Source organism: Phyllostomus discolor, chromosome 6 (assembly GCF_004126475.2).
Source record: "Phyllostomus discolor isolate MPI-MPIP mPhyDis1 chromosome 6, mPhyDis1.pri.v3, whole genome shotgun sequence".
Classification (NCBI taxonomy): Eukaryota; Metazoa; Chordata; class Mammalia; order Chiroptera; family Phyllostomidae; genus Phyllostomus; species Phyllostomus discolor.
Window position 1 is genome coordinate 56,516,898 of NC_040908.2, and position 27,095 is coordinate 56,543,992.

A 27,095-nucleotide genomic window follows, 5' to 3' on the forward strand; every position below is an offset into this window, starting at 1 on the left:
TGCCTCTTCATCTAAAATAATATATTTTGGATATTCAAATTTTGCATTTTATATATTTTTTGCAAACAGGTACTCCTGGTCAGTTACTAATATTTTCAACTTGTTCATGTCTGTTTCTTATGTAAAGATTTATAAAATTATAATTTACTTTATTTTATTGATCTTTTATTTGTTGAGTGTTTTAAGAAATTATTTCCTATTCCAATATCATAAATACATATTTCTAAATATTTTTCTTAATGTTTAAAAGTTTTGCTTTTATTATTTTTACTCTTTGATTTTTATTTGATCTACTTGTATTATTATTTCTATTTATACTCAGTATTTAGTACCAGTGGAACAGTTCATTTCTCTCCTATTTGTCATATGTCTCATTTCTAAGGCATTTCATTCTATCCTACTGGTCAGTCTCTGCATATACACCACTTTGGCTAAATTGCCATAGTTCATTAGTGTATATTGAGATGTGACAGGGCAAGACCTCATCCTTTTTTGTTGTTCTTCAGAATCATCTTGGTTATGCTTTATTGGCCCTTTGTTCCTCAATCTGATTTTTCATATCGTCTTATTAATTTCTCTATAATAGAACTTTGTTGGGATTTTGATTATGGTTGCATTAAATTTATAGATCAATTTGCAAAGAATTTCCATATTTAAATATTGAGTTATAATTATTATGAGGGTATATTTCTCCATCATTTCATGTTTTTTTTTTTCAAAATAAGAAAGGTTTTATTTTAAAGACCAAACAAATAACAAAATGCATCCAAATGCAAGTGAGAAAGTTCACTGGATTTTTTTAAAAGAGCAAGCTACACTCAAGTATCAATGAAAATCAGAACCATCCAAGAGATGCCCATGGCTGTGGTGGCACAAATGTGGGAACTCATGAAAAGAGAAGCGCTACAAGGCAGAACAGCAGGTGGGTGGGAGCTTTCAGACCCTTCACGCCAATGTGCTTTGGTTCTGCTTTGGGGAATTAAAGTAAGCAGCAGGTCACCTCCCAAAGAACTTTACTGTCAAAGAACACTTGCAAAAGTGTAAAACAGATCTGAGGTAATTACTAAAGTTATATAGGAAAATCAAGGGGGGAAAATTCATGTTCTCAAAAACCAGGTTTCACACAGCAGTAGGCACTAAATCTAGTTATGTGTGCTTGCACTAGAAAAGAAGAGAATAATCTTCATAAAGGCTAATCTTTTCCATGATATGTAGGAACTGTTGCTCATTAACTTCTCCGTCTCCATCTCCATCAGCTTCATCAGTTATTTCCTGCAGGTGCTCATCAGTGGGGTTCTCACCCAACTCCTAGGCTATGAGTTTTAGATTGTTGAACGGTATCTCCCCAGTTTTATCATCATCAAAGAGCTTGAAAACTTTCAGGATTTTTTCTTTGGTATCTTTCTCAGACATTCTCTATGTCATTGCAGTCAAAAAGTCATTGAAGTCCATTTTCCTGTCCCTTCCTTATCAATTTCACTTATCATTTTCTTAATCTCTTCTTTCTTGAGTTCAAAGCCCAGTGCTGTCATTGACACCTGAAGTTCCTTCACATCGATAGTCCCAATTGAATCAGTATTGAGGAAATCAAAAGCTAGCCAGATACCCTGTACCTGCTCTGCAGTAAGCTCTGGCTTAGGACTCACCCTTTTTCACTGGGCAGTTGATGCCCTGTTTGCCTTCTAAAGGTTGGAGGCCCTCGACAAAAGACTCTGCTGCCTGTTGTTATGGCAACCGGCATACACACTAACTCCTTGCAATTCCAAATGTCCCCTCATGTTTCATTTTATGTATTTCAATACTTTTATAATTTCCTCCTTAAAGGTTTTTATCCTTTAAGTTAGTTTTATTCTTAGGAATTTATAGTTTAAGTTTCTTTTTTTTTTAATTTTATTTATTTATGTTTGGAGAGGGAAGGGAGGGAGATAGAGAGAGAGAGAGAAACATCAATGTGCGGTTGCTGGGGGTTATGGCCTGCAACCCAGGAATGTACCCTGGCTGGGAATCGAACCTGTGACACTTTGGTTCGCAAGCCTGCGCTCAATCCACTGAGCTACGCCAGCCAGGGCAAGTTTCTTTTGTTTCATTTTAAATGACTATAATGATAAAACTTTATCTGTAAATATTTTTTCACTGCCTCAGGGACCTCATCATAAACATGAACCCTCATGTTGTACTTGGATTTTGGTTGCATTTCTGATGAGTACCTGATTGAATATAGTGCTGGTTGTTGCCTTGGAATTTGTTTTCCTGGGACAATAACTGACATGAATTAGATTTTAGATTATTGTCTTTTTTTCTTCATATAGATGTGCAGCAAGTAGAATACATGTTGTGTATTTTCTAGACAATGACTGAAATACTAAAGAAGCCCTTCTTTCTAAGTTCTATTTCTTATCTTTATGAAATCATCACTTGGTCACATGTCATCTGCCTTGACTTAACATTTTTTTCATTATTATTTGTCATTTCAGTTTTCTCAGTAGCCTTAGGGAAAACTTTGATTACATATAACTATTTATTAGGCCTTAGGGATTTTGGAGATAGATGTACACTAAGCATTATTGTCACTATCATTATCGGCTAGCATAGTTCCTGGCACATAATGGATACTCAGTATGAGTATAATTCAACAAATACCACTAGTATTATTTTGGGGATATTAAAGGTAAGTTACAAATATTACACTAGACTATGATCTGTTTATAAAGAACTTTTTACTGTTTGACATTTATTGGAATTTTGGACAAAAATAAAAGTAAAAATTCCATCTTTATGTGTATGTTTTTTTGTCTTGATGCACGTCACTAACCTGGCAACTGACCGTGCCATAGGGGGCCAGAGTCGTGGAATACGGCCAGCAGTTGCTCTTTGAGGGCTCTAGCACACTATGTTTACAAGTATTACTGAATTCATCGATGGATCTGGTTTTCATCTTTCAATCATATTACCAATGCAATTTTATATTTGGAATAGCAGTGAAATTTGTGGATAAAATTTATCTGCCAAGAAAGGCAGGGGAATTATGGAACATTTCAGTCATTTTTAAGTCTTCTTTGGAGTGACTACCATAGTTACCAAGTACAGTGAGCTACTGCATGGTTCATATCCCCTTAGCTTGGCTTGCTCCTGTGGGTGCCTATCAGGCAGTATCACCTTATGTATTTGCCCATACATGCTGCCAAGCTGACCCATGTCTTCTGTGTGTCTCAGAGAGAGTGAGGCTGCTAGAGGTGAGACCTAAAAATGCATGCCTGAGCATGCTGTGCTACAGAACTGCCTCCATCTTTGACTCCCCACGTTGTCTCCACTGCTCACTCACTGCCCCAGCATCATTTCTAATATCATTTCTAATTGCAGCCATTACAGATCTCCAGTTTTCCCATTTCTTGTTTCTTCTGCTTCCTGCCACTTCTGGCTCACTTCCCAGCCCTCCATAGAAGGGAAGGCTTTTCTCAGACAACTCCTGTCAATCACAGCATGACAGCCATTAAGAGCCCTTTGGATTTAATCTTTGGAGCATCAGATCCTCTTGACAATATGTCTCTTTTCCTCAGCACTCAGGGAAGCTGCTTTTCACTTCTTAAATTGGTTACATTGCAACTCTGCCTACTTTTGGGTCAGCAGTCATGAGAGAAACTTGAGATTCTGGAAAGCTAGTACCTGGATGACTAAATTTTACTGAGAGTGAATTTCAATGAGTTCTGCCCAAACTCTTGTGGGTCATCTTGCAGGCTGATCTAACAACCAAAGCTGAGATTGCAGGATATATTAAAAATAGTTTTTAAAATTCAGTATTTCTCACAAAGGGATTACACCTATCTTTTTTTCTATCAATTTCCTAGGGCTTCTGTAATAAGGTAAGTTACCACAAACTGGATTGCTTCAAATAACAGAAATGTATTATCTCACTGTTCTGGAGGCCAGACATCCAACATCAAAGTGTTGGCAAGGCCATGGTCCCTCTGAAGTCTGGAGGGGATAGTCCTTCCTTGCCCTTTCCTAGCTTCTGGTGGTTTGCTGGCAACCTTTGGTGTCACTTTACTTGCAGCTTTAGTAGTTTGGTCTCTGCCACTGTCCCTATTTGGTGTTCTCCCTTTGAGTGTCTGTTATCTGGTCTCTTCTCTTCTCATAAGAACACCAGTCATATGACTGGATCAGGGCACACCCTAATTCAGTATGACCTCATCCTAACTTGATTACATTTATACAGAGTCAAATAAGACCACGATCATAGGGACTGGAGGTTAGGACTTTGATGTGTCTTTTGGGAGGGGGGCACAGTTCACCCCTTAACATACCATTCACCAATGCTGAGCATGATGGCAGAGCGGTGTAGATGGGAAGATGCATTGTGTGATTTTGTTTTTTTAGATGTATGTGGGGAGGATGTCAGGGATCAACATTTTTCTTTCTTAGCCCATTCATTATCTTCTTACTCCCCAGTCCCTAATATAGTCTCCCTTCATGATTTATGGTTAGAAACTGGGAAGAGGTATTTTTTAAAAAATCAATGTTTGAAAATGCAGGTTTAGTCTATGGGGAAATAACCCAGGTCTTCTAAAAGATTTATGCTTTATTGCTCAGACCTTTATAATTTCCAAAGGAAGTTGATTTTATTTTTAGAAAATCGCTAAGCTTAAAGGAAAAAAGAATAATGTTATGCAGGATTTATTCTAAGATGTTTGTGATTAGGACCAGTTTTAAGTATATATTATGATATTACTTGATCAAGTCCCCTATATTGATTGGCCCTTTCCCTGTTATCCAGAATAGTGAAAAAATAAGATTTCATTTAATAGAGTTATGCTATATTTTTAGACTAATATTTTTTAAAGATTAGAATGAATAAATGCAATCAATTTAAGAATTATACTTATTGATCTCAGTTTAATATTTAATCGAGGATTTAAAAGACAGAGTATTATTTGGAATAACAAAACTATGTAACCTAGCTTCTATAGCCAAGGGAATGCAAAGTAGTATAGACAAGCGGCGCTTAAATTGACCGTGAAAAAAAGACTGCAGGCAGGTGATGGGTAGAGAAAGCAGAGCGGGAGAGTGAAGGCAGAAAGTAGAGTGTCATGCTTTAGCAAAAGCTAGAAGGTTTTCCACACCAGAGTGTAGTATAAACCAAAGCACTAAGAGGCTATGTCTGACTAATGGATAAGGGGGAGGATAATTGGTAGAATTTCTTAAAACTATATATTAGAGTTCTTGATTTAATGTAAGAATGTACTCTGATTAATAATTATAATAGTGTTCTCATGATATGACTAGTGACAATTTTTGCTGATGAGCATTGGATGGATAGAAAGGGTATAAGCATAGAAACCGGGACTCGCTGGGAACTCTTGTAAAGTTTTGGGTATTATGCTAAGAGTTTTGGTTAGGATAATGGCTTTAGAAATTGTGGGACTGTGTAAATACTTAAAATACTGAGGAGATCAAATTGGTAGTTTTGACATGAATTCCACTCAGAATCTAAATTTCAGATGAAGGCAAGGTTAGATGTTGAAGTCACATGTATGTTGGTAGGATAGATTCCCACTGCTGATATTAGGTATAATGTGAAAGTTAGAGACTATAAGCCATAAAACCATCATTAGACATCTTTCTAGAAAATATACTATACAAGTGACTGCTACGTCTGCTGTGTCACCACCACTATTGGTATTATTACTTGGTACCATATTGTATTGTTTACTGTGGACTAGCCACAAACTGGGGTAAGTTATTTATACATATTATTTCATTAATCTTTTAAATTCATTCTCTCTGAATCTCAGTCTTTCTTCATGATATATATACATTTTCATGTTTCCTTTAGTAGAGGTGCTTGGCATTAAGCTGTCTCATATTTTTTGAAACTCTCATTTTGCCCTTAGTTAAATATTTTAGCTAGATGTATATTTATAGTTTGCCTGTTTTTTTAATATGCTGAAAATACTATGCTTTCATTTTGCCATTGAGAAGGATGCTATCAATACAATTTCTTCTAGTTGTTCTGTCTTTCTTCTAGCTACACTAAGATCCTTTGTTTGACTTTCATTGTCTTCAGTTTCACTATGAAATGATCAGATGTGGACTTCCTTTTATTTATTTTAGTTGGTGTATCTTGCACTTCTGAATCAGAGGATTCATGCATTTATTGAAATCTGGAACATTCTCAGCCATGACCTCACAAGAACCTCACACAGAACTTCATTCTCTTTGCCCTCTGCTTTTAACTCTGATTACACTTATATTAGAAAACTTATCTATGCATGTATTTTGCTTATGTGTAATTTCTTTGATTATATGGTTTTTTATTGTGTTTTGTTTTGGTAAATTCAGCTATCTTCCGCTTCACTGGTTTCTTATTAGTTGTATCTAATCTATTATTTAGTCTTGCCTTTGAGATTTAATTTTTGTTATTTAAAGAAAAATTAATTGGCTCAGGTCATTATTTTCTTAATTTGTGTTTTCAAATTTTTATTTCTATAAATACTTTAAAATATTTATTGTATATTTTATATATTATAGTTCCATTATCTGAAGTTCTTTAATTATTAATTTCTTTAATTTATTACTAAGTTCTTTAAGATCATTATTCTGCCACTCAGCACATCTGTAGTGTTCTATATTGAAATGTATACTCATTTTTTATGAAGTCTTATTTGAGAGAGCCCTATGCTTCCTTCCAAAAACATTTGATTTCACTTCTGATAGGGACCCCAAGACACCAGCATTCTGAAACCATATTTAAAATAATTTCTCTGATCTTATTCCCAGCATATACTAGTAGTATAAATCAGTTTCCTACAAATACATGAGGATAGCACTCTGGTTATAGAATATCATTATTTATTATAAATGAAACCACCTTATTTTCTTAAAACTGGTATAGCAGTTGTTCTTCTTTTGTTTTTTTTTTCCATTTCTGTTGCCAAGGGACACATAATTATTTTTCTAGTTATTATTTTCACCAATACAACACTTGAAGAATCCAAATTTATTTTGTGGTGGACAACATTAGAGTCCTACTCCTTGTAAGGGTCAAGACATTCTTCTTTTCCATGTGTGGTCATTAGAACCAACCTCTTAACTATTGAGATTGAAGATAACTAAGATTGTCAATGCTCCAGAATCAATTTGCCATTTGATTTCAAGGCTGCAATTTTTTTCTTTTGCTCAGGTATTACCCATTAATAAGGATGTTTGCTGTGTTTTACATGCATTTAAATGTGTCTTGAAAATAATATTTGTTGCTATTCAGTCTTTAACATCCTCTCATTTATTTTTTTTCACTAGATTTTTGACATGGCTTGTGATTTTATTCATTTTAATGATGATCTTAGAAAGGTTAAGTAATTTGCACAAGGTCAGACAAGGGAAAAGATATGTCTGAACTAGAACTTAAGCTCAAGAAGTCTGAGCCCAGATTCTTCACTGGTATGCTTTCAGAGACAAAACACAATTATTTTAAGAGCTTGTCCTATGGATAATTTATTGCTTAATATTTTGCTAGAAGAGTATTAATACTATTAACATTTTCACTTTTAATTTTAGTTGCCATGTGTAAAGGTTAATAAGCCTAAGACTGAGAGGAGTTACAAATTCTAATTGAAGGCAGCTAATAGATAATATTAAATTAACAGTGGGAAATGCCAACTGCGTACTTTTTAAGAAGGTGAGAATTCAAAGGATTAAATCTGTTGTGTGATGAAGTGTTAGTTATTTATTGTTGCTTATTTTGGTTTATAATTATTGTACATATATGTGCATAATAGGTTCAAAGCAGATTAATCTTTATAGATGATTATTGATTTCTTCTTCTACTATCAGCTGTGCTTTTATTTATTTCCCAAAAAGTTCCAGGTCTTTTAACTTTTAATTGAATTTATTGGGGTTACATTGATTATTAAATTATATGGGTTCCAATCTAGGGCACATGCCTAGGTTGCCGGCCAGGTCCCCAGTGGCAGGTCACGTGAGAAGCAGCCACACATTGGTGTTTCTATCCCTCTCTTTCTCCTTCCCTTCTCCTCTGTCTAAAAATAAATAAAATCTTTAAAAAAATGATATAGATTTAAGGCATACAACTCTATAATACGTCACCTGTATATTGTATTGTGTTTACCACCCATGTCATTTCTCCTTCCATCACCATTCATCCCCGTTTATCCTCTTCTACCTCTCCCCACCCCCATTTCCATCTGGTAATCACCATACTGTTGACTGTGTGAGGTTGTTGTTGTTTTGATGAACCCCTAAAAAAATACATATCCTTTTTATGCTCAGTCAGCAGCCCTTTAGATGTATCTACATTTCTAATGAAGAAACGGTGGCTGGAGGAGGCATTGCAATGCTAAACTTTACCATCTAAAGTAAGTCCTGTTTTTGCTTACTTGTGGAAAGTTGACTGCTTGCAGGATAAAGAAGTTTCTGAAGTTGTCTCTAAATTAGGAGAAAAAGGAGTTGAGGTTGATCACATGGTAGCCACAGTATCGTTGGTTGGACATCCAGGAATCACAATGTGCATGAGTGCTTAATGTCTGATTTTACAGGGAGAGGTGCAGGCTCTCTTCCCTTTCTATATCCTTCCTACTTTATTACCTCTCATAATTTTTGTTTAAATATTGTCCTAGTTCTTTAAAATTACAGTACATGAGGGCATTACTTTAGTGTCCAATTTTATTTTAAAGATCAGTTTCACAACACTGCCACAACATAACTGAAGACATGGACTTTTGCCATCAGTGTTTTAACCCTATTATTGTTGTTATAACCATATTTTTGTCACTGTATTTTTGTTTTCTTTGTGTTTGACATGTAACCATGTACATTATCTGAGAATTGGTTAAATCCCAAAATCTGTAGTTAGACTTTGTAGGTTCAAATCCTTATTCTGTTACCTAGCTATTTTAGCCTTTGACAATTAATTAATCTTTATTGACTCAATTTTCTTATCTGTAAAATGGGAATATACCTACCTCACTGAATTTTCATAAGGGTTAAATGAGTAAATGCACTGCTTAGAACAGTATGTGACATTAAATAAGCATTATGTCAGGATTAGCTATAATCACTGTTATTATCATCATTATCATCACTATATTGTGTTTTAGATTTTTTTTTTCAGTAGACCTTTGGCTTGAACCATCAAGGTTTATAAGATCACAGACTTTAAGTCCAGCAGCCTTAGATTCAAATCCTAGAGTTAAAGCTGACTTTGGGCAATCGATGTGTTTTTAAGCTAAGCCATAATTTCTTTTATCATTGAAATGGAGGATAATGTTATCCATCTATTGTAAGATAATATATGTAAAGTGCTTAACATTGTGTCTGGTACACAGTAGGCATTTTATAAATAATAGCTGTTATTGTATTTTGCATTAGTTTCCAAAATTGGAAAGGGCTCTTGAGATCATGTAGTTGCCTATTCATAGTCTCTGGGAAAGAAGGAGATGAGCTAAAGGCGACTATAAGTGAGAGGTAACATTAATTACATTGAGATCCACACAGAGTGGGACCAATAGCTTTTTGCAATGCTGCCATTTTTGGAAACGATTTCAGTCTGCGTCTGTTGATTATTGAAAATAAGTAGGTTTGGGGATTCTCAAATGTAATTAGAATGTGTAGCAGCCCAGGAAGCAAAAGAAACCTTAAGGCTAAATTCTGTAAATGGTTCCATTTACTGGCTTTGCCATCTCTTCCTGCAAAGGCTTGGCTGGAGTGTTTAAATAGGGCACGTTTGGTGGGGGTTTATGTCACAAGCTTTTGCATGTCCGTGCATTTATAGCTGAAAAGAGTCTTTAACTTGGAATTGTGTGAAAATAACAAATGGGTCTATTAAAAATTATTGAACCTACAATCTGTCTTGAGAACTAAATATAGTAAACTGCCCATTGTTTTTGTAGGGCATCTTGGAAAGGGTGCATGGTAGGTTCATACCGGCCTCTTTTTCCATTTTAGTAACAGCCTAGGACCCAGGTAACCAGGTGGTGACCTTTGCATGGGCTCAGACCAAATCAGCCTGGGCTGCCATTGTCTCCTGTCCAATGTGCCTTGATGACTGACTTCTTATTTCATAAACACTATCTGAAGATGGCTTAAAAAATTGCATGTTAAACCAGGTAGTGCTTCATAAAGCTTTGGCCTCTGTCTCTTAAATTCTTCATACCAACAGGTTCTTTGACATCAGTATTTTCTTTCCTGACCTTTCCTTTAAACTTCTTTTGATGTGAAGATCAACTTCCCTTCATTGTTCAAAACTAGTTCCCATACTTAGCACAGACATCTCCCAGCAGTGCCCCAGGGCAATTGCTATTCGATCTCTCTATCTCAGTAATATGCAGGTGATGTAAAATTTAAATATCATGTATCAATAGTTGCTTTAAAATTCTGTATTAGTTTATTAATCATTATGCTGTCGTGCAGAGTGGAATACTAACTTCAGCATGATCAGAATGTTCTCTCTCTATAGGCAGACCTACATGGGAAGTTAAATTCATACTCTCAACATGAGCTTATTAATTTGTAGAAAGTAGTATGTTTACTAAGGAGCTGCACACTTATCTTTACCGGCAAGGATGTAGGGGCAATTTTTCAATATTTTATTAAAATTTTCCTCTTTTTTAAAAATTTTTATTTATTTTTAGGGAGGGAAGGGAGGGGGAGAGAGAGAGAGACAGAGAGAGACAGAGAGAGAGAGAGAGAGAGAGAGAGAGAGAGAGAGAGAGAGAGACATCAATGTGCGGTTGCTGGGGGTTATGGCCTGCAACCCAGGAATGTACCCTGGCTGGGAATTGAACCTGGTAAAATTTCCTCTTATGCTTTAAAAGAAATAAACACTAAGAAGTACAGACTGGGCCCCCCTTTGCTTGGGAGCAGGCCTGCAAAAGGCATGAAGACTGAGGCTGGCACTGGAGCCTGAGGATGGGTCCAACTGACCAAAGACTGTCCAAAATCCTACTTTTATTTAGTGCATTTATCCAATTTTTCTTCAGTTGAACAATTGATTTATTGCTTTAAGTTTTTATGTTCTCTAGAAGAAATGATGTCTGGAAGTTGAAAAACATTGAGCATATTATTTGTAAATTTAATTAGAAAATTAAAAAAATAATTTTGTCCTTTGTTTCCTGACATTTTGGATATTATACATGATTTTGACAGAGCTAGTGGTTCACATTTCCAATGGAAGGAAAGTAAAGGTTAAAATGCACTGATTTTCTCTTTTGTTTCTCTGTTATTCCCTCTAATTTTATGACACTGGTATGATAAGGTGGGATTTCTTTCCTTTGGATACCTTAGAGAAAATGAATCACCCACGGGAAAGGGGCCCTAGAGCCCTCAATACCACTTTCATTTAGGGCTTGATGTAAGAGGATAGAGAGAGATGCTGAAATATCACTGTTTGTTCCAGACCTGTCCAGTATGGGACCAGGAGCTAATTAACAATGAGTAGTGCATTGTGTCTGGGACATTCTCTTCTATACTTTGCCCTTTATCAATCGACCAGGGAGCTTGGCGGGTGGCAGTGTGTAGGCTGTCTCTGCCATCTCTCAGAGACACGGCTAAAGCTACCCATTAGAGGAATAAAGGAAGACAAGTATCAAGAGCCTTACATGGCTTGCTCAAGGTCATGCAGCCAACTAGGTGCAGAGGCCAGACCAGAAGCTGGGACTACTGACTCTTGAGTTTGATTTGCTGCATTTACCACTACAGTTATTTTTCTTAGTACCTTCTGTTTCTGTTAAGATTTTACAAATTCACAGCTGACTATCCCCAAATTAGTCCATATAATTTAAGCTTTTTTATACCCTTTAAAAAAGGGCTATATTGAGACTCTGTGTACAAATATATTTGCATGTTACTATGGTATTTCAAATTTGTCATTAGTACAACTAAAAAATGCTTGCACCACTGATTTCATATCAGCTGACTAATAAATGCAAAGAAAAGCACATAGGAAGCATAAATAAAGGCACATTATATGAACTGCACCATATAAACTGCAAATAAACTATGCTTGAAATTGCCAGACTGTAAAATAGGCAACTTTTTCTAAAGTAGTCTCTAGCTAAATGAAAACACAGAAACTATCCTCATAATGAGAAGAGTTGATTATGGATAGAAAACTCTTCCACACATTCTAAAAACTAGAAACAAAGCAAAAAGTGTTCCAAGTAATTGGTATCATGAACCTGGTAAACAGTGCTATAAATTAAAGCTCAATTAAGTTATGTCCATGGAGAAGACTGATTTTCCTTACTGGTTGGAAGCAAAAAAAAAAAACAACCCATATGGTTAGATTTTAGGATTTGAATGACATAGTCTGCTTCAATTTCTTACAATAGTATATTTTTGATATAGTATACTTATTTCAGAAACAACTTTCATTGCACAATAAACATTTACATGTTCATCAATATTTGTCTTAATTTATAAAAATATTGTGACATTGGGTTCTGTATTTATCTTCTGTACTCCCATGTTTCTCTCATGCTTAGCATATTACTGTTTATTGTTTCCAAGTTATGGGTATTCCACTGTACTCGAGCCCAGGGCAATAATCCCCTTTTATGGAATATGACTCCTGGTATTGTATGTTTAACGGGTCTTTGTGAAGACCCTCATTTGTGAAGTATGCCATATTGCAGCTTAATGATTTTCCTGGCTACAACAATGCAAAATTACGTTATACCCTCTCCTCCCAACCCAGGAAAAGGCTACAGCTGAAATATTTAAAATCCATATGCTTAATGATCTGTGCCTTCTGCAAGGTGGCGCATTACTGTCTCTAACTATGTTTAATAGCTCATAACATTCAATACACTTAATCATCAGTGACTGACATTCATAGTACTTTTCATACTGAACATATCTTGATATGGGAAAAATTGCATTGGGATGGATTCAGTCACCCACTTTGTTAAAGAATCCTGGGACTGACCAAATGAGGATGCACCTTGCTCTTCAGAGCCACTCAAGCCCCTGAGGTAGGGCTGAAACAAGATCACATGGTTATTTGGGGGGGTTTAAAAGATTTTATTTATTTATTTTTAGAGAGATGTGAAGGGAAGAAAAGGGGAGAGAAACATCAGTGTGCAGCTGCCTCTCACACACCCCACACTAAGGACCTGGTCAGCAACCCAGGCGTGTGCCCTGACTGGGAATCGAACTGGCAGCCTCTCAGTTCTCAGGCTAATGCTCAGTTCACTGAGCCACACCAGCCATGGCAGTTATTTGGGGATGTTAATAGCTGAGAAAGAAGTTTTAATTTGCTGGTGTCACATCATGCTTTATTGGTCTCCCAAACATTCTGGGGCTGTGGCCAGAGCCCCTAATATGGATGCAAGGAACCTGGGATACTGGCCTCACCCAGCTGCCTGACCTCCATCCATCAGTCATTCTCCACTTGGCTTCTGTGTCTTTATCTATGTGAGGAGAGTGAGCTGTTGATGATGCAGGAGGAGGGCCTACCCAGGTCAGAAACTCTCCAGTCTCACAATCACTTCAGAGACAGTGGGTCCATCAGCCTTCTCCTATTTCCCATGTCATGTCCCATTTGCTCAGAGATCTCCTTGGAAAAATGAAGAAAGATAGAGTTCTCTGCCACAGACTACCCTTGGTGGAAAGACAGAGGAAAAAGCAGCATTCTCATTTTATAATATTTTCATGGTTTTGATGTGGTTTGCATAATGTGCTTTTTTTTAAAACTTTGCATTTTTTAAAAGATTTTATTTATTTATTTTTAGAGAGGGGAAGGGAGGGAAAAGAGAGAGAGAGAGAATCAATGTGTGGTTGCCTCTCTCATGGCCCCCACTGGGGACCTGGCCTGCAACCCAGGCATGTGCCCTGACTGGGAAGTGAACCTGTGATGCTTTGGTCACAGCCCACGCTCAATCCACTGAGCTACGCCAGCCAGGGCACATAATATGTGCTTTTAAAAAACATAAGCATATAAGGCTGTCTTCTGAATTTCACATATGTAGGCCACAGATATCTAGCATGTTGGTAACAGAAGCATCTGAACTATTCAGTGCTGGAAACAAGAGGGTCTGCATGAGGTGGCTTATTTAATGCAGATTTTGCTTGAGAAAATACATGAATGCTGTCATCATCCCTAACTCTTGGAAAATTTTGATTGTCAATCATTTCCCCTAATCATGAGTTTGAGCCCTAACCACCCTGGGGTGAAATGCATTCATTGCTCTCTCAAATGCTTGATTATTTCCAAAAACGTTTAATGGTTCTTTCCTCTTGATCACAAAACTAAGGAGAAATGAGGGAGTTGCTTACTTCTACTAGCACTTGCCTTTCTCAGTGTTATAGCTCCCAGGCCATTTGCTGAACATACAAGTTCAACGGAAAAAAAAGAAAGAAAATATTCAGATTATTATGGTGAAGTGTGTAGCATTCAGGATTACTTTTGTCCTCTCTCCCTGCTTCAGCATTAATTTGATATATTTTTAAATGTAAGGTACGGGGAAGGTCTTCTTTTGCCCCTCCCAATAATGAAGTAAATGTACCTTGTCAAATGTGGGTTAAAAAATACTAGGAGTAAAGAATTGATATGCTATGGTTATGGTCCCCACCCTGACCATGCTTACAGTCCTGGGAAAGGGGTGAGGACTGAAAAGTATTGAATATGTAGGCACAGACAGTCATAAATCAGCCCTGCCAGGGAGTGGGGGGAGCCTGAGGATAAGTGAAGAAATGCCTTTGTTTATTCAGTTTCCTTCCTTCCTTCCTTCCTTCCTTCCTTCCTTCCTTCCTTCCTTCCTTCCTTCCTTCCCTCTGCCCTCCCTCCCTCCCTCCCTCCCTCCCTTCTCCTCTCCCTTCTCCTCTCCCTTTTTTCCTTAAAATACTCCACTAACCAAATAAAATAATATATGAGCCTTCAACTCATATTATAGGTCCACACAGAGATATGTAAATAGACAAGTTTAGTATAGTAAGTAGAATTTAATGATATTTCTAAAGCACTCTTGTTAAAAGCATAGACTCTGAAGCCAGACTGGCTTTGGATTCTGGTTCCCACCAGAATCACTTACCAGATGTTTGACCTTAGCTAAGTAAGCTTCCAATTCTCTTTTCTGTTTCCTTTGGTATAAATGGTAACAGTGTAAGTATTTATTTTATTGCCCAGTAATTGAATTAAACCATGTAAGGCTATTGGAACAGACCTTTGCACACTGTGAATTCTAAATAAAAGAGAAATTTACTTATTAGGAATGATATCAGAGAGCACATATCAATATATTAACTCCAAATAGACACACCTCATAGAATCTTAAAATGAAAGAAAACTTGAATCACCTCATGGCACCATCCTTTGGATGCAGGAACCAGCCTCAAACAGGGTATTCCTCACTGTTTGTAATGTGGTGAGTTCAGAGGCCCTTGGCTTCATCAACGCCTGCTCAACTCATCCTTTGCTGTATATCACCCAGTTCTGTGTGATTCTTCTCAAAGGAGTGCTCCCCTGTGTCTTCTGAAAAGGAACCAAGAGGCATGATGTAATGTTGTCTCTGATAACATAGTAACTTCTGTGGCATTTTCCACATGGACCATTCATTTAACATTTTAGTTTGCTTTATCTCAAAGGAACATCAGTGTTTTCCCACCATGCTTTGAAAACTAGCTAACCATAGCAGTAAGGGGCTTTCAAGCATCACATTGCCTTACAGAATCTACAACATAATCAAAGTGATAAAACATTCAGGAGATGTCCACTTTCTACTCAATTACCATCCTAAAATTCAGTTATTCCTGCACTGGGAGTGTGTGGCTCAGTAATGATGTGGTTTAGGGAACAGAATTAGTGAAGACTGCAAAACTGTGGTCAGGTAATATACTCCACCAATCTTGTTTTCTTCTCTAAAAACAGACTGCAATGTCTTGCATTGCTGTATAGAATCTGTTTCTTAGTATCCTTTAAGATTTGTACCTTGAGGAAAATATGTGTGAAAAAGGTTCTGAGGCAGACATGGGATATTGTGAAAAGGGAAAAAACTTTCGCAAAGAGGTTTGGAACTTCTCATTCTTTTTCTCTCATTTCCTCTAGGAACTCTGTAATGAGGGAAATTGCAAGAATGTTAATGATTATATGCCATATAACTTATGTAATTAGACAAAGGAAAATATATGCGATTAGACAAAGGAGAATATGCAGTTATATTACATATTATAACTACTATTTAAAAGTGTAGGTATAAAGAACTTTCTAGAAGAGAGCTCATCAAATGTCCCCTGGGGGTTGTCTTTGGTTCCTGGAATAGTGTATGCTATCTGGTTCTCTTTAATTATCTGTATTTTTCAGTTCTCAAAAAGGAATAATCTTTATTTTATAATAAAAATATTGACAACGTAAATTACCACACAGAGTATGGTAGAAACATCGTAATTTTCCTATCTGGCTTCATAGGTCTTAATCTACTCTAGTTCTGATTATTTCATTCCATTGGCTCTGTGTCTTGTGTTTTTCCCCATTTCCTTTCTCACTGTAGCTCTGCTAGCTTTTAATTTGAGGGGACAAGCCCAGAGCCTCCCATTGCTGAAAGAATGCAAAGACAGCAGAAGTTAAACCCTCGTCAGCATCTAGAACCATCTACTGTCTGAGTTTTCCATGCCTTCACTCTGCCTTCTCTGAACCTCACTTTTTTCTTGCTTCTCACAGTCTTTCAGTGGTTCATTTGCCAAATGTTTAAAGATTGCTTACACTGAATGCAGGGCTGCCTGTCATAGAATGAGACATGTGACATTCATGCCATTGGTTCATGATCTGCTTCCTAAGTGACTTGTCTGCTCCTGACACTCTGTCGTCTGCATGTCATCCCTCTTTTTATTTATTACTATGGTTCTGCTTCATTCCATGTTTGCATTGATATTATCTCAAGTTTATGCAATATTATCTATCCATCCTAATGCCTTTAGGGTAGCATAAGAACCAGAACAATCACTGATTTGAAAACCAAGCACTAGGGGAGGGATGTATATTCTGACTTAAAGCAATAAGCCATAAGCATATTTGGGGCAGATGTTCTCCTGCTTCTAAATTGTTATGTACATGAGGAGTGGAATCAACCAAAAAATATACTTTCATCCTTTAACCAGTTCACCCATAATCCTTGTACTGGAGAGGGTTTGCAGTGATAGTGGGGCAGTGGCATTGATGACAGTAATGTATCATCTCTAACTTTTATCCCTGAAGTGCAGTCCATAAGGCAGCTGTCATCATCCCACCCTTAATTTACAGTTGAGGGGACTGAAACACAAAGGTCGATTCATTGCCAAGCTCACATGTTTATTAATGGCTGGGGTGGAGTTGAGATGTGACCCTAGGTCTTTGTGACTTTAACAGTACATTTCTAAATCCTTGAATTTATTTATATATATATATGTGTGTGTGTGTGTGTGTGTGTGTGTGTATGCATATATATACATATAAAGCTTTTAGAATAATACTTGTCTAATAAGTCTTTGTATAGAAGCATATATATATTAATTGTTATTTCCCTTCAGCCACTTATTTGGATATGTTAACTTTTTCTTATTTCCAGCAGAGGTAACTTTGCTAGAGCAGCCCAGAGCTTTAGCATAGAAACAGTGCTGTGAGCTTAGGCCTGTAAAGCCATGAGGAAGATGGAACACGGCAGGCACTATAAAAGAAACAGGTGGATCTATTTTCCTCCCTTCACTGCTCCCTTCCCTCTCCTATACATGTATGCTACTTCTTAGCTAAAATTTTTGGTATTATAGAAAAAGCAATTTCCCTGGGAAAATAGCTAATTTTATGCTAATAAACTCACTTATCATTTTGTGATATAGATTTATGTTTTAATTCAGTAATCCTAAAACTATAGGGGCATAAAATTCATTCAAGTTATAGCCAACTTTGGGTTGCCTTTCCTTTTAAATCTTTAATAACATGACATTATTTGTCTCTGCTTAAAATGAGCTTTTAGCTTTAATTTAAATTGAATGAAATCATCTATTTATCAAAGAAAAATCTCAGAATTTAGCATGAGATTTCTCTTTGCAGAGTCACATTTATTAATGTGGGCCTCTTCTCTCTCCCCACCACCCACCTCTCTCTCTCTTTCTCTCTTTCAGATATGTTATTATCTCCCAAGCTGCTTTCAGGGGTGCCTGCTGCTGTGGGCCCCAAGTTGAGAGTTTTGTACTGATATGTGGCACCCATTGGCTTTGAAGCAATATTGCTGACCAAATAAATGGTCAGAATCTGGAGTGCCATTATAATGACCCTTTATATGGAAACCTGAACTTGAAAATTAGTTGGATCAGTCATGGTCCCCCACACATTGAGAGGAGGCGCCTTTGTTCTGAGAGTCACCCTTCCACAGTGCCACTGCTCTTCCTCAAGCTATGGCTCTCATAAATTTCATCTGCAGAATTTGGGATCACCCAAGTGGTTCCCTAGCTTCATGTACAGAATACTGTAAATCTCCCCTTTCTTTTTTTAAATAATTTTATTTTATTTTTAGAGAAAAGTGAAGGGAGAGAGAGAAACGTCCATGTGCTAGAGAGAAACATCAATCTGTTGCCTCTCACATGCCCCTAGTGGGGGCCCGGGCCAGCAACCCAGGCTTGTGCCCTGACTGGGAATCAAACCAACATGTTTTGCTTTGCAGGACAATGCCCAACCCACTGAGCCATGCCAATCAGGGCAATCTCCCTTTTTTTTAAAAGAAAAAAGTAAATCCATTCCACTTAATCATTTATCTGTGGTGATCCTCTCAATATTTCATTGGTGTATAATGTTCTTTCTAGCTGCTCTGTACAGAGTGGGAATGAACTAGTCTCCTCCAGACCACATAGCAATTGGCTAATGAGTCTTCTCTGAGGATCTGGGGAGGAGGAGGAAATTTATGTAAGTCTGTGACAAGGGTGAGACACTTGGATTGAATATGTATCTTCTAACTACCAGCCTGTATCTTAAAGTTTATTTAGTCCTCTAGGGCCATGCATCTTGAAAATTCACCATTGTGTCAGCATGGTAATGGATTTTTAAGTTTCTCTCTGTCTGTTGATGTATATCAAGCTATTTGTGCATAGGCATAAAGAATAATTGCTGTTAGCTATATGCACATTATAGATGGTAGTCTCTTTTAAAAATGCAGCCGTACAATATATTTCTTTCCATGGCCACAGTTCCCAAGTACTCATATGAAAGTATCACTGTAAGTTTTTTTTAAAGATTTTATTTATTTATTTTTTTTAGAGAAAGGGGAAGGGAGGGAGATAGAGGAGGAAAGAAACATCAGTGTGTGGTTGCTTCTTTTATGCCCCCCACTGGGGACCTGAAGCAACCTAGGCATGTGCCCTGACTGGGAATCAAACAGATGACCCTTTGTTTTGCAGGCTGGCACTCAATCCACTGAGCCACACCAGCCAGGGCTGCAAGGATATAAATAACTATGACACTAACTGAACAAATTATGTTATATTCTGACCCACCTATAACATGGAAAGAGATTGTGTGTGTGCGTGTGTGTGTATGTGTGTGTGTTAAATTTTCCCTTGTTTCTTAGGATAAATTACCAGACACACATAATGACATAATTGACTTTATTTAAATGAGCTAGGTTTTGATTAATAGGTGGCAAGTAATCATTTCTATAAAGAAAATATTGAATAAGTTGTTTTACTCTAAATGAAATATTGGTCATATTAACTCTACTCTTGAAGTTTTTGTGCCCTTGCATATGCTCTGCTATTTGAAGCTTCTTTATGCTTCTCCCAGTCCTCTCTGCCCCGGGTGCACATCCACCCCATTGACTAGGGTACGGTCTCATCCTAGTTCATGGTTCCCCTTTTGTTCTCACTCCTGGGGTCTCTTTGTGCAAACATGTACCTGCCAACTGTACTATGTCAGTATTCACCACCAGCTTCACCTTCTCTGCCTCTGTTCTTCACATCTAATCCACCCCAAGATCTGTTGTTTCTCTAACACAAGTTTCTTTAATATTCCCTTCCTCTCTCTAGCACTTCCTTTGTCCTGGTCCAGGTCCTCATTACTACTCTCTCACATTACAGCTGCATTTGCCCTGGTAACTGGTTCCTCTGCCCTATCCTTGTCCCCTCTAGTTTATTTCATGTAACACGGCTAAAATAGCAGTCTATTAATGTCACATCCGTCCCTGCTGAGGACACAGTCCAGATCTCTTCCATAGCATCCCAGGCACTGGCACCTCTCTGCCCTGTACCCCTTCCTCACTGTGCCTCCCCTGTGACTACAGTTCCCTCACCCAGTCCAGGTTTCAGAGCCTCGCACCCTGTTCATCTAGTAAGGTGCCCTTCCTGCCATGGTATTCCTAATAAACCTCTTAGTTCTTCTAAGCCCATCAAAGTTGACAGCTTCCCCCCAGACTCAAACTAAATGAGTAAATTACCTTCTTTTCTCTTTTGCCTGTATTTTTAATCATATGTTTGTCATGGCTTGCAATCATTGCTTTGTGGGTATGATTTAGAACCTGTTTCCTTATTAGATTGTGACTTGAGACCAGAGAATTCTCAGTCACCTGTGTAATTCCAGAGCCCAGTAGGATATCTATTACAAGTATATGTTTAATAAACATTTGTGGATTAGTTTGATTGTCTTATAAATGTTCTCTATATTAGAAAAGAGGTTTCTAACAGAGTATCAGAAGACTAGATTTGGGTATCTCTATAGTCTGTTACTGTCTAACTCAATTAAGGAGACAGTGTTAGTGAAGCCAAAGTGTTAAGTTTCATTCCTCTGCAGAGATGCAGCTTTGTACCTGAACTGTCAGTAACCTCAACAAGCAGCCTAGTAGATGCCATTAGTTTCAAGGGACATGAAGAGTGAGAATGATTAAGGTAAAGGCAAATTCATCTCAACTATTAGACAAATTGAATTAAATATATTTCTTACTGATGCTAAAAGCATAATTCCATACTCAATGTGAAGTGAGCCCCTTGTTTTGCCTGCAGCCCCTGCCCACGTGCACTGATGCCATTGACTCAAAAGGTTCAGCTGTGTCGGAAGTGGCAGACAGACTGCCTGGTCATGGCAGTTTTGCAATGAGAACAATGACCGTCCATCCACAGATCATTAGGACTGCCAGGCTCTGAGCCTCCCATCTACCCACAGGCTTCCTGTGTTTGTCTTCCAGGCGAGACCATGCGCATCGCCTCTTCAGAGTTTGCTGATGACCCGTGCTCGTCCGTCAAGCGTGGCACCATGGTGCGGGCGGCAAGGGCTTTGCTCTCAGCTGTCACACGCTTACTCATCCTGGCAGACATGGCGGATGTCATGAGACTTTTATCTCATCTGAAAATTGTACGTATATAGAATTTACCAAAATTTGCTTTCTATGGTGGCAATGTTGAACATGTATTTTACAGCCCTGAACTGTGTGAAGGATGGTTCAGTGCTCACCGGATCACTTGGTCACTCACCCTGGGGGGCATATCTCCAAACTGTTCCAACATTAAAATTATATTCAATAATATATCAAAAAGCTATAGAAGACTTGCTTGAATTGTTTTCTTTCAAAACACAGAGTTTGGATTTCCAAACTTACTTCCTGGAGTACAAAACTGCATTCACTTAGGCTACAGAGGCTGAGCATGGGGCACCTGTCTTGGCCCTGTCTTGAAATTCAGAGCAGTGCTGGTCCATTGGTAGTGTAGACTTGGCCATCTTCTGGACAGCTGGCCAGATGACCACCTGTGCCCATCCTAATGGGGATCACATGTTAAACATCTTCTGTTACCTTCTCCAGCCTTGGCTTTATTTAGATATATGGATGTTGAGCCTATCTTAGGCTGGCAATAAGGAGCCCTATCATACTTCCCATTGCTGGAATTAATCTTGTCACACCACACGTGACATCTGCCACTCCTGGGTTGGGTGTGACACTGTGTACTTATTGTGCATTATATGTGCCTTGCTTGTCAAGTGTCCTTGGTTCCTATTAACTTTTTTGTTTCCTAATGAAAGTGGAGCTTTACTCTGTTTATAAAGTTTACTGGACCGGGGACCAAGGCAACATTCCCAGTCCTTGACAGCTGGGCCCTTCTCTGTTTTCCTAGTTATTGACTGGTATCTAGTTGCAATCAAGATGGTTCAACCAGTTGAACTAAGATGCTCTTCAGTGCTTACAAACATCGTCTCTATTCCATGCCCTCGGTGGATCTTATCCCTAGACAATCAGTACCAGCCCTGGACTGATCTCAGGACTTAGATGATGGAATGTGAACTGCACACTTTTCTTTTTGGGGAACCAACCTATTGCCAGCTTAGTTCTCCTAGCTCTGGCCATTCCTGACATACCACTTTCCCTGTTACCAACCCTCATGGGCTCATTTTCTTTGTTAGTGGAGTGAACAGCGAGGGGCAGCTGAGGTGGGAAGTGAATAATAACGAGAGCCTGTTCTTCCCTCACTTGCCATCTCAGGCTTGTTTAGTAATTTCCAAAGAAATTTCCAAAACCACAACTGTTTTCTGTCAAAAAAATCTTGTGCTGGATATTTTATCTGAGTTCATCTTGATAAAACAGCCAAGATTTCTAACTTATGTATAAATTGTGCACCATTATGAAAAACCTCATATTTCAGCATCTCCAACTTGAGCTCCACATTCATAAATCACAAATTACTTTAAGATTTCTATTACAGGTGCCTGAGGAGCAAAGAGACACATAGCAGGACTTGCTTGGGAGTTTTCTCAGAATGTTCTTGGAGAGTAGTTCCTCAAGAGCCAGGGAAGGGTCTTGCAAATAGGATGAAGTGAGCAGTATGAGAAGAGTCTTTATCTATTTCAGAGGACACTGAGAGGAAGTAAACATTATGATTGACCATTTGGCCACTGGAGTAAGATTACCTAGGTTTAATCTTGGTTTGATGTCCACTTGCCTGCTAGCCATGTTGTAACACACCATATGACCTCCTTGCATCTCTGACACTTCCCCTGTTAATATGCCCTAATGATAGTACAGCCCTCAGAGTTGTGTGAGGTTCTAATAAAGGAAATTCTTATGAAATGTGCATTACAGAGTCCGGCACAAAGTAAGTGTTGGGTAAAGGGCGGCTACATTGCCATTGTAAAATCCCTAGCACCTCTTGCAGACTGCAGCGAGGGCTGGCCCTCCCCCTGCCCCGCCTGTGCTGTATGTATCCTTTAAGCAAAAAATAACTTTGTTTCCAAGTGTGTTGAAGAAAAGGTTTTCTTTCCCTCCCTTTCACTTACTTAGTCTTCAGAGGCAACAGTTTAAGATAGATCTTTCCCCAGATGGACAATCTTCCTTACTAGGGAGAGAAAAGGACTGAGGCAAAGAAGTTAACTTTGTATCCCATGTATCATTCTCCTTTCTGCTGTGGGAGGCCCTGTTAAGCCATTTTTGGGGAGTGGGGACAGGCTGAACTGCCCCTGTGTGGAGAGTGCTCATTGAATTTGGGCCCGTGAGGTGATGTCAGGGGCCAGTCCCTACCTATAATCTTGCCTTTCCACACACCTGTTTAGACCAGTGCTGTTGGGTGATGATATAGCTGCAGCCTGTAGTCATGTGGAGTCAATTGCATTCTTTTCCCATCACAGCAGATTAAAGGAAGTTAAAAAGGGAGGGGTGGGATTTAGCACAAACCCATGGAAAGGTCAATTTAGCAATATTAAGAAGTCTTGTCAGACTGTCAGTAGTGAAAATAAACATGATTGTACCAGTCTGCATTCCCACCAGCAGTGGATGAGGATTTCCTTTTCTCAGCAATCTCTCCAATATTTGTAATTGCTTTCCTTGTTGGAAATAGCCATCCTAAAAGGTGCGAGGTGGTTTCTCATTGTTTTTCTATTTGCATTTCCTTAATAGCTACTGCAGTTAAACATCTTTCCATATGTTTGTTGGCTGTTTGTATGTCTTGTTGGGAGAAGTGTCTGTTTAGGTAACCATTATCATCCCAATAAATTTAATAAATTAATAAATGATTGTAGACTATATAACACATTTTTTGTTTAATCTTGTGCTTTTTCCTATTACCATTTAGTCCCTTTATATCCTCCTTCCCCTCAGTAATCAGTACACTGCTGTCCATGTCCATGAGTCCTTTATTCTTTTTGTTCAATCCCTGCACTTCCTCACCCCTCTCCTCACTAGCTGTCATCTACTCTCCATCTATGAGTCCGTCTCTGTTTTGTTTGTTAGTTGAGTTTGTTCATTAGATTCCATATATGAATCAAATCATATGATATTTGTCTTTCTCTGACTGCCTTATTTCACTTAGCATAGTGTTCTCCAGGTCCATCCATACTGTTGCAAGGGGTAACATTTTCTTCTTTTTTAAGGCTGAGTAGAATTTCATTGTGTAAATGCCCCATAGTTGTTTTATCCACTCATCTACCGATGGACCCTTGGGCTGCTTCCATATCTTGGTGATTGTAAATAACACTGCAGTGAACACAGAGGTGCTTATGTCCTTTCAAATTAGTGTTTCGGGTTCCTTCAGAGATAATCCCAGAAGTGGAATCACTGGATCAAAAGGCAGGTCCATTTTTAATTTTTTGAGGTATTTCCACACTGCTTTCCACAGTGGCTGCACCAGTCTGCATTGCCACCAACAGTGCAAAAGTGTTTCCCTTTCTCCACGTCCTCACCAACACTTGTTAATTCAGAATGGCTATCATCAACACATTTGTTTTACTTGGAGTGCAGCCTCTGTAGTGAAGAGCAGTGGTAAAATGTTGCTATCTTGTGGGGCTAGTGAGGAATTACAGTTTCTGGTGCTATTACTGAATTACTTAGGCTGTGGTCCCTGGCACACTTCCAGTTCAGGTCCGTCAGGGTTTCACGTTATGGGGCTTTTCCCCTGCCCCCACCAAAGACACTGTGTTAACAATTCATCGCAAACAAACAAGGTATATAATTCTTCTTAGCAGCATTTTTGTTCTTTTCCATAGAAGCACATCCTCTCATAAGCAAACAAGTGTTGCCTGCTAGGATCAATTTATTTGTTTTTAACTCAGGATAAAGAAAATATCTTTCCTATTTTAACAGAGGAGGTTAGAATTATCATCTACGACTTTTTCAAGGCTTTTTCCAAATTAAAAAAAAAAGTTTCTTCATTGCATAGCTGATCAAACATGGATGAAGGAAAAGAGTGACAGATGCTTTCTAATAGTAGTGACTCTATTTCCCGTTGGCTCTGAAGCTTGAGTAACACCCGGTAGTGAGTGCCGTAGCTTCCTACTCGGTGACGAGTGAATGGCTATTTCCCCTTTAAACATCACACATAATATTTTATTTTTGTCATTTAGTTCACATGCCAACTTTTTTTTATCGCTGTTCTTTCCAGATATTGATTTTTTTCTCATTTCTAAGTGACTTACAGGAATGTAGTGGAAATTGCCTTCTTATCAGAATCATATTCATGTTTCTCCATCAAAAATTCACTGAGTAGATGAAGAATAGTCAGGTTAGTCTCTGAAATACCCACCTTCATTGTCTGCCCTGAAACCAGATAAGTAATTGTTGGCAAGCTAAGTAATCCTGAGCAAATATTGTTCACCATCTAAAAATGAGTAAAGAGTTGGGAACTCAGAAGGGGTGGTGCGATTTGGCAGGTTCTCTTCATTCTCTTACTGGAAACTTAGGTTTCTGTGGCTAGTAATGTGTTCCTCTCTTCAGTTAACATACAAATATGCTAGTTGTCCGTATCATGGTACTCGTTCTGTTGTGCTTATATTTGCGTGTGCTTTAATGTGGAACACTATTTTGAGCATATTGTATTTAGGGTTCACATGGCTGCATGTGGTTTTTGCTACTGTACCTGTTTCAAATTCCAAAGGCTAGTGATGGAACAGTGTGTGACATAGTTCAAAGCTTAATTATCACCAAAATGGGAATTCAATGTTCCCGAGCAAAGCCAAAGTACTCATTTGCACATCAGACGTCTTTAAACACCCCTGAATGATAATTGCATTCATTGTCGAGGTTGCCCTTGCCAAACACCTGGTGTGTCCTGCAATCACTGACATTGTGTGTTAGGTTGACACGTGGCACTTCAGACTTTTAAAGGATTCTGTGTTATAATCAGTGATGAAGAGGGATATTCATTTCTCTAGCTTCTGAATTAATGTAATCAGATTACATTGTCAGTTTTTAGCATTGGTGGTAGCATTGCACATAAACACATCTAGACATATGTGTGTCAAAGAAAATGATCACCTTTTTTTCTATCCTAGGGCGAGGTCCTAGCATAACAATGTCCTTGATTGTCTTAGGATTCTGTGTAGAGAGTGGATTAGAAAGACAAAAAACAGCAACACCTTAGTCAGGAAAGGCAGGTTTTTTTACTGGCCACCAAGAGCTAAATCTATTTCTGCCATCCCATTGTTTGGGGGCATTGATGACACAGGGTGACTTTAATATTTCCTGTGCTTTTTGTGATGTTAGCATCAAATATTCTTGTTCATCCTCAATAACTTACTATTTTTTGATAGTCCCCCATTTGGTCTTACAGCTCTAATGTGGCTCTTGTGTTTGAATAATAGTAAAAAATTGGTATAAAATATCCTTGTCTCTGATCATAATGGTAGAAATTACTGGCCAGGGTCTTAGTATGTCTTTTCTGTGTGAACTCTCATGCAGCTGAGTTGTTCAGAATTTATTTATGCATTCAGTTGCCCTTTCAAGAAATACTTATTGGATGCCTACTATAACCTAACCTGGTCTTTAAAAAGGGAATATATTAGTTCAACAAACTAAAAGTCAATAGGTAATATCTTCAGGCAAAGCTTGATCAAGGCACAGAATATGATAAGGATTAGGTTTCTACATCCTTTTCTTTGGTGAGGTACTCTCCTCTGTTGGCTCTTTTCTCCTAGCCTTAAGGTAGCTGCTAAGTATTCTCAGCCTTACATGCTCGTAGATTAAAGATAGCAAGAAAGAGGGCATTCTCTTCCCTGATAGCTCACATAAAAATTCCACAATCTTGCTAGTTCTATTGGCTTTGGAATCAGGTATATATCTCCGAGTTAATTATGTAGAGGGGGAATAGGATGTGCTGATTTCTTAATTTTCTCAGAACTTCTCCTTTTCCTCACCATCCCCCAAGCAAAGATGAGACCA

General features: G+C 38.1%; 1 protein-coding gene and 1 pseudogene across 3 annotated transcripts in view; one reads left to right on the forward strand and one right to left on the reverse strand.

Moving 5' to 3' along the window:
- The window catches only part of CTNNA2 (catenin alpha 2), a 1,115,426-nt gene that overhangs the window by 308,840 nt on the left and 779,491 nt on the right, over window positions 1-27,095 (forward strand). For all 3 annotated transcript variants that reach the window (XM_036028216.1, XM_036028217.1, XM_028515274.2), the window contains exon 4: window positions 21,147-21,313. In XM_036028216.1, coding sequence (XP_035884109.1) covers window positions 21,147-21,313 — 167 coding nt within the window. The remainder of the gene's footprint in view (window positions 1-21,146; window positions 21,314-27,095) is intronic.
- On the reverse strand, window positions 1,103-1,778 carry LOC114500808 (annotated as a pseudogene).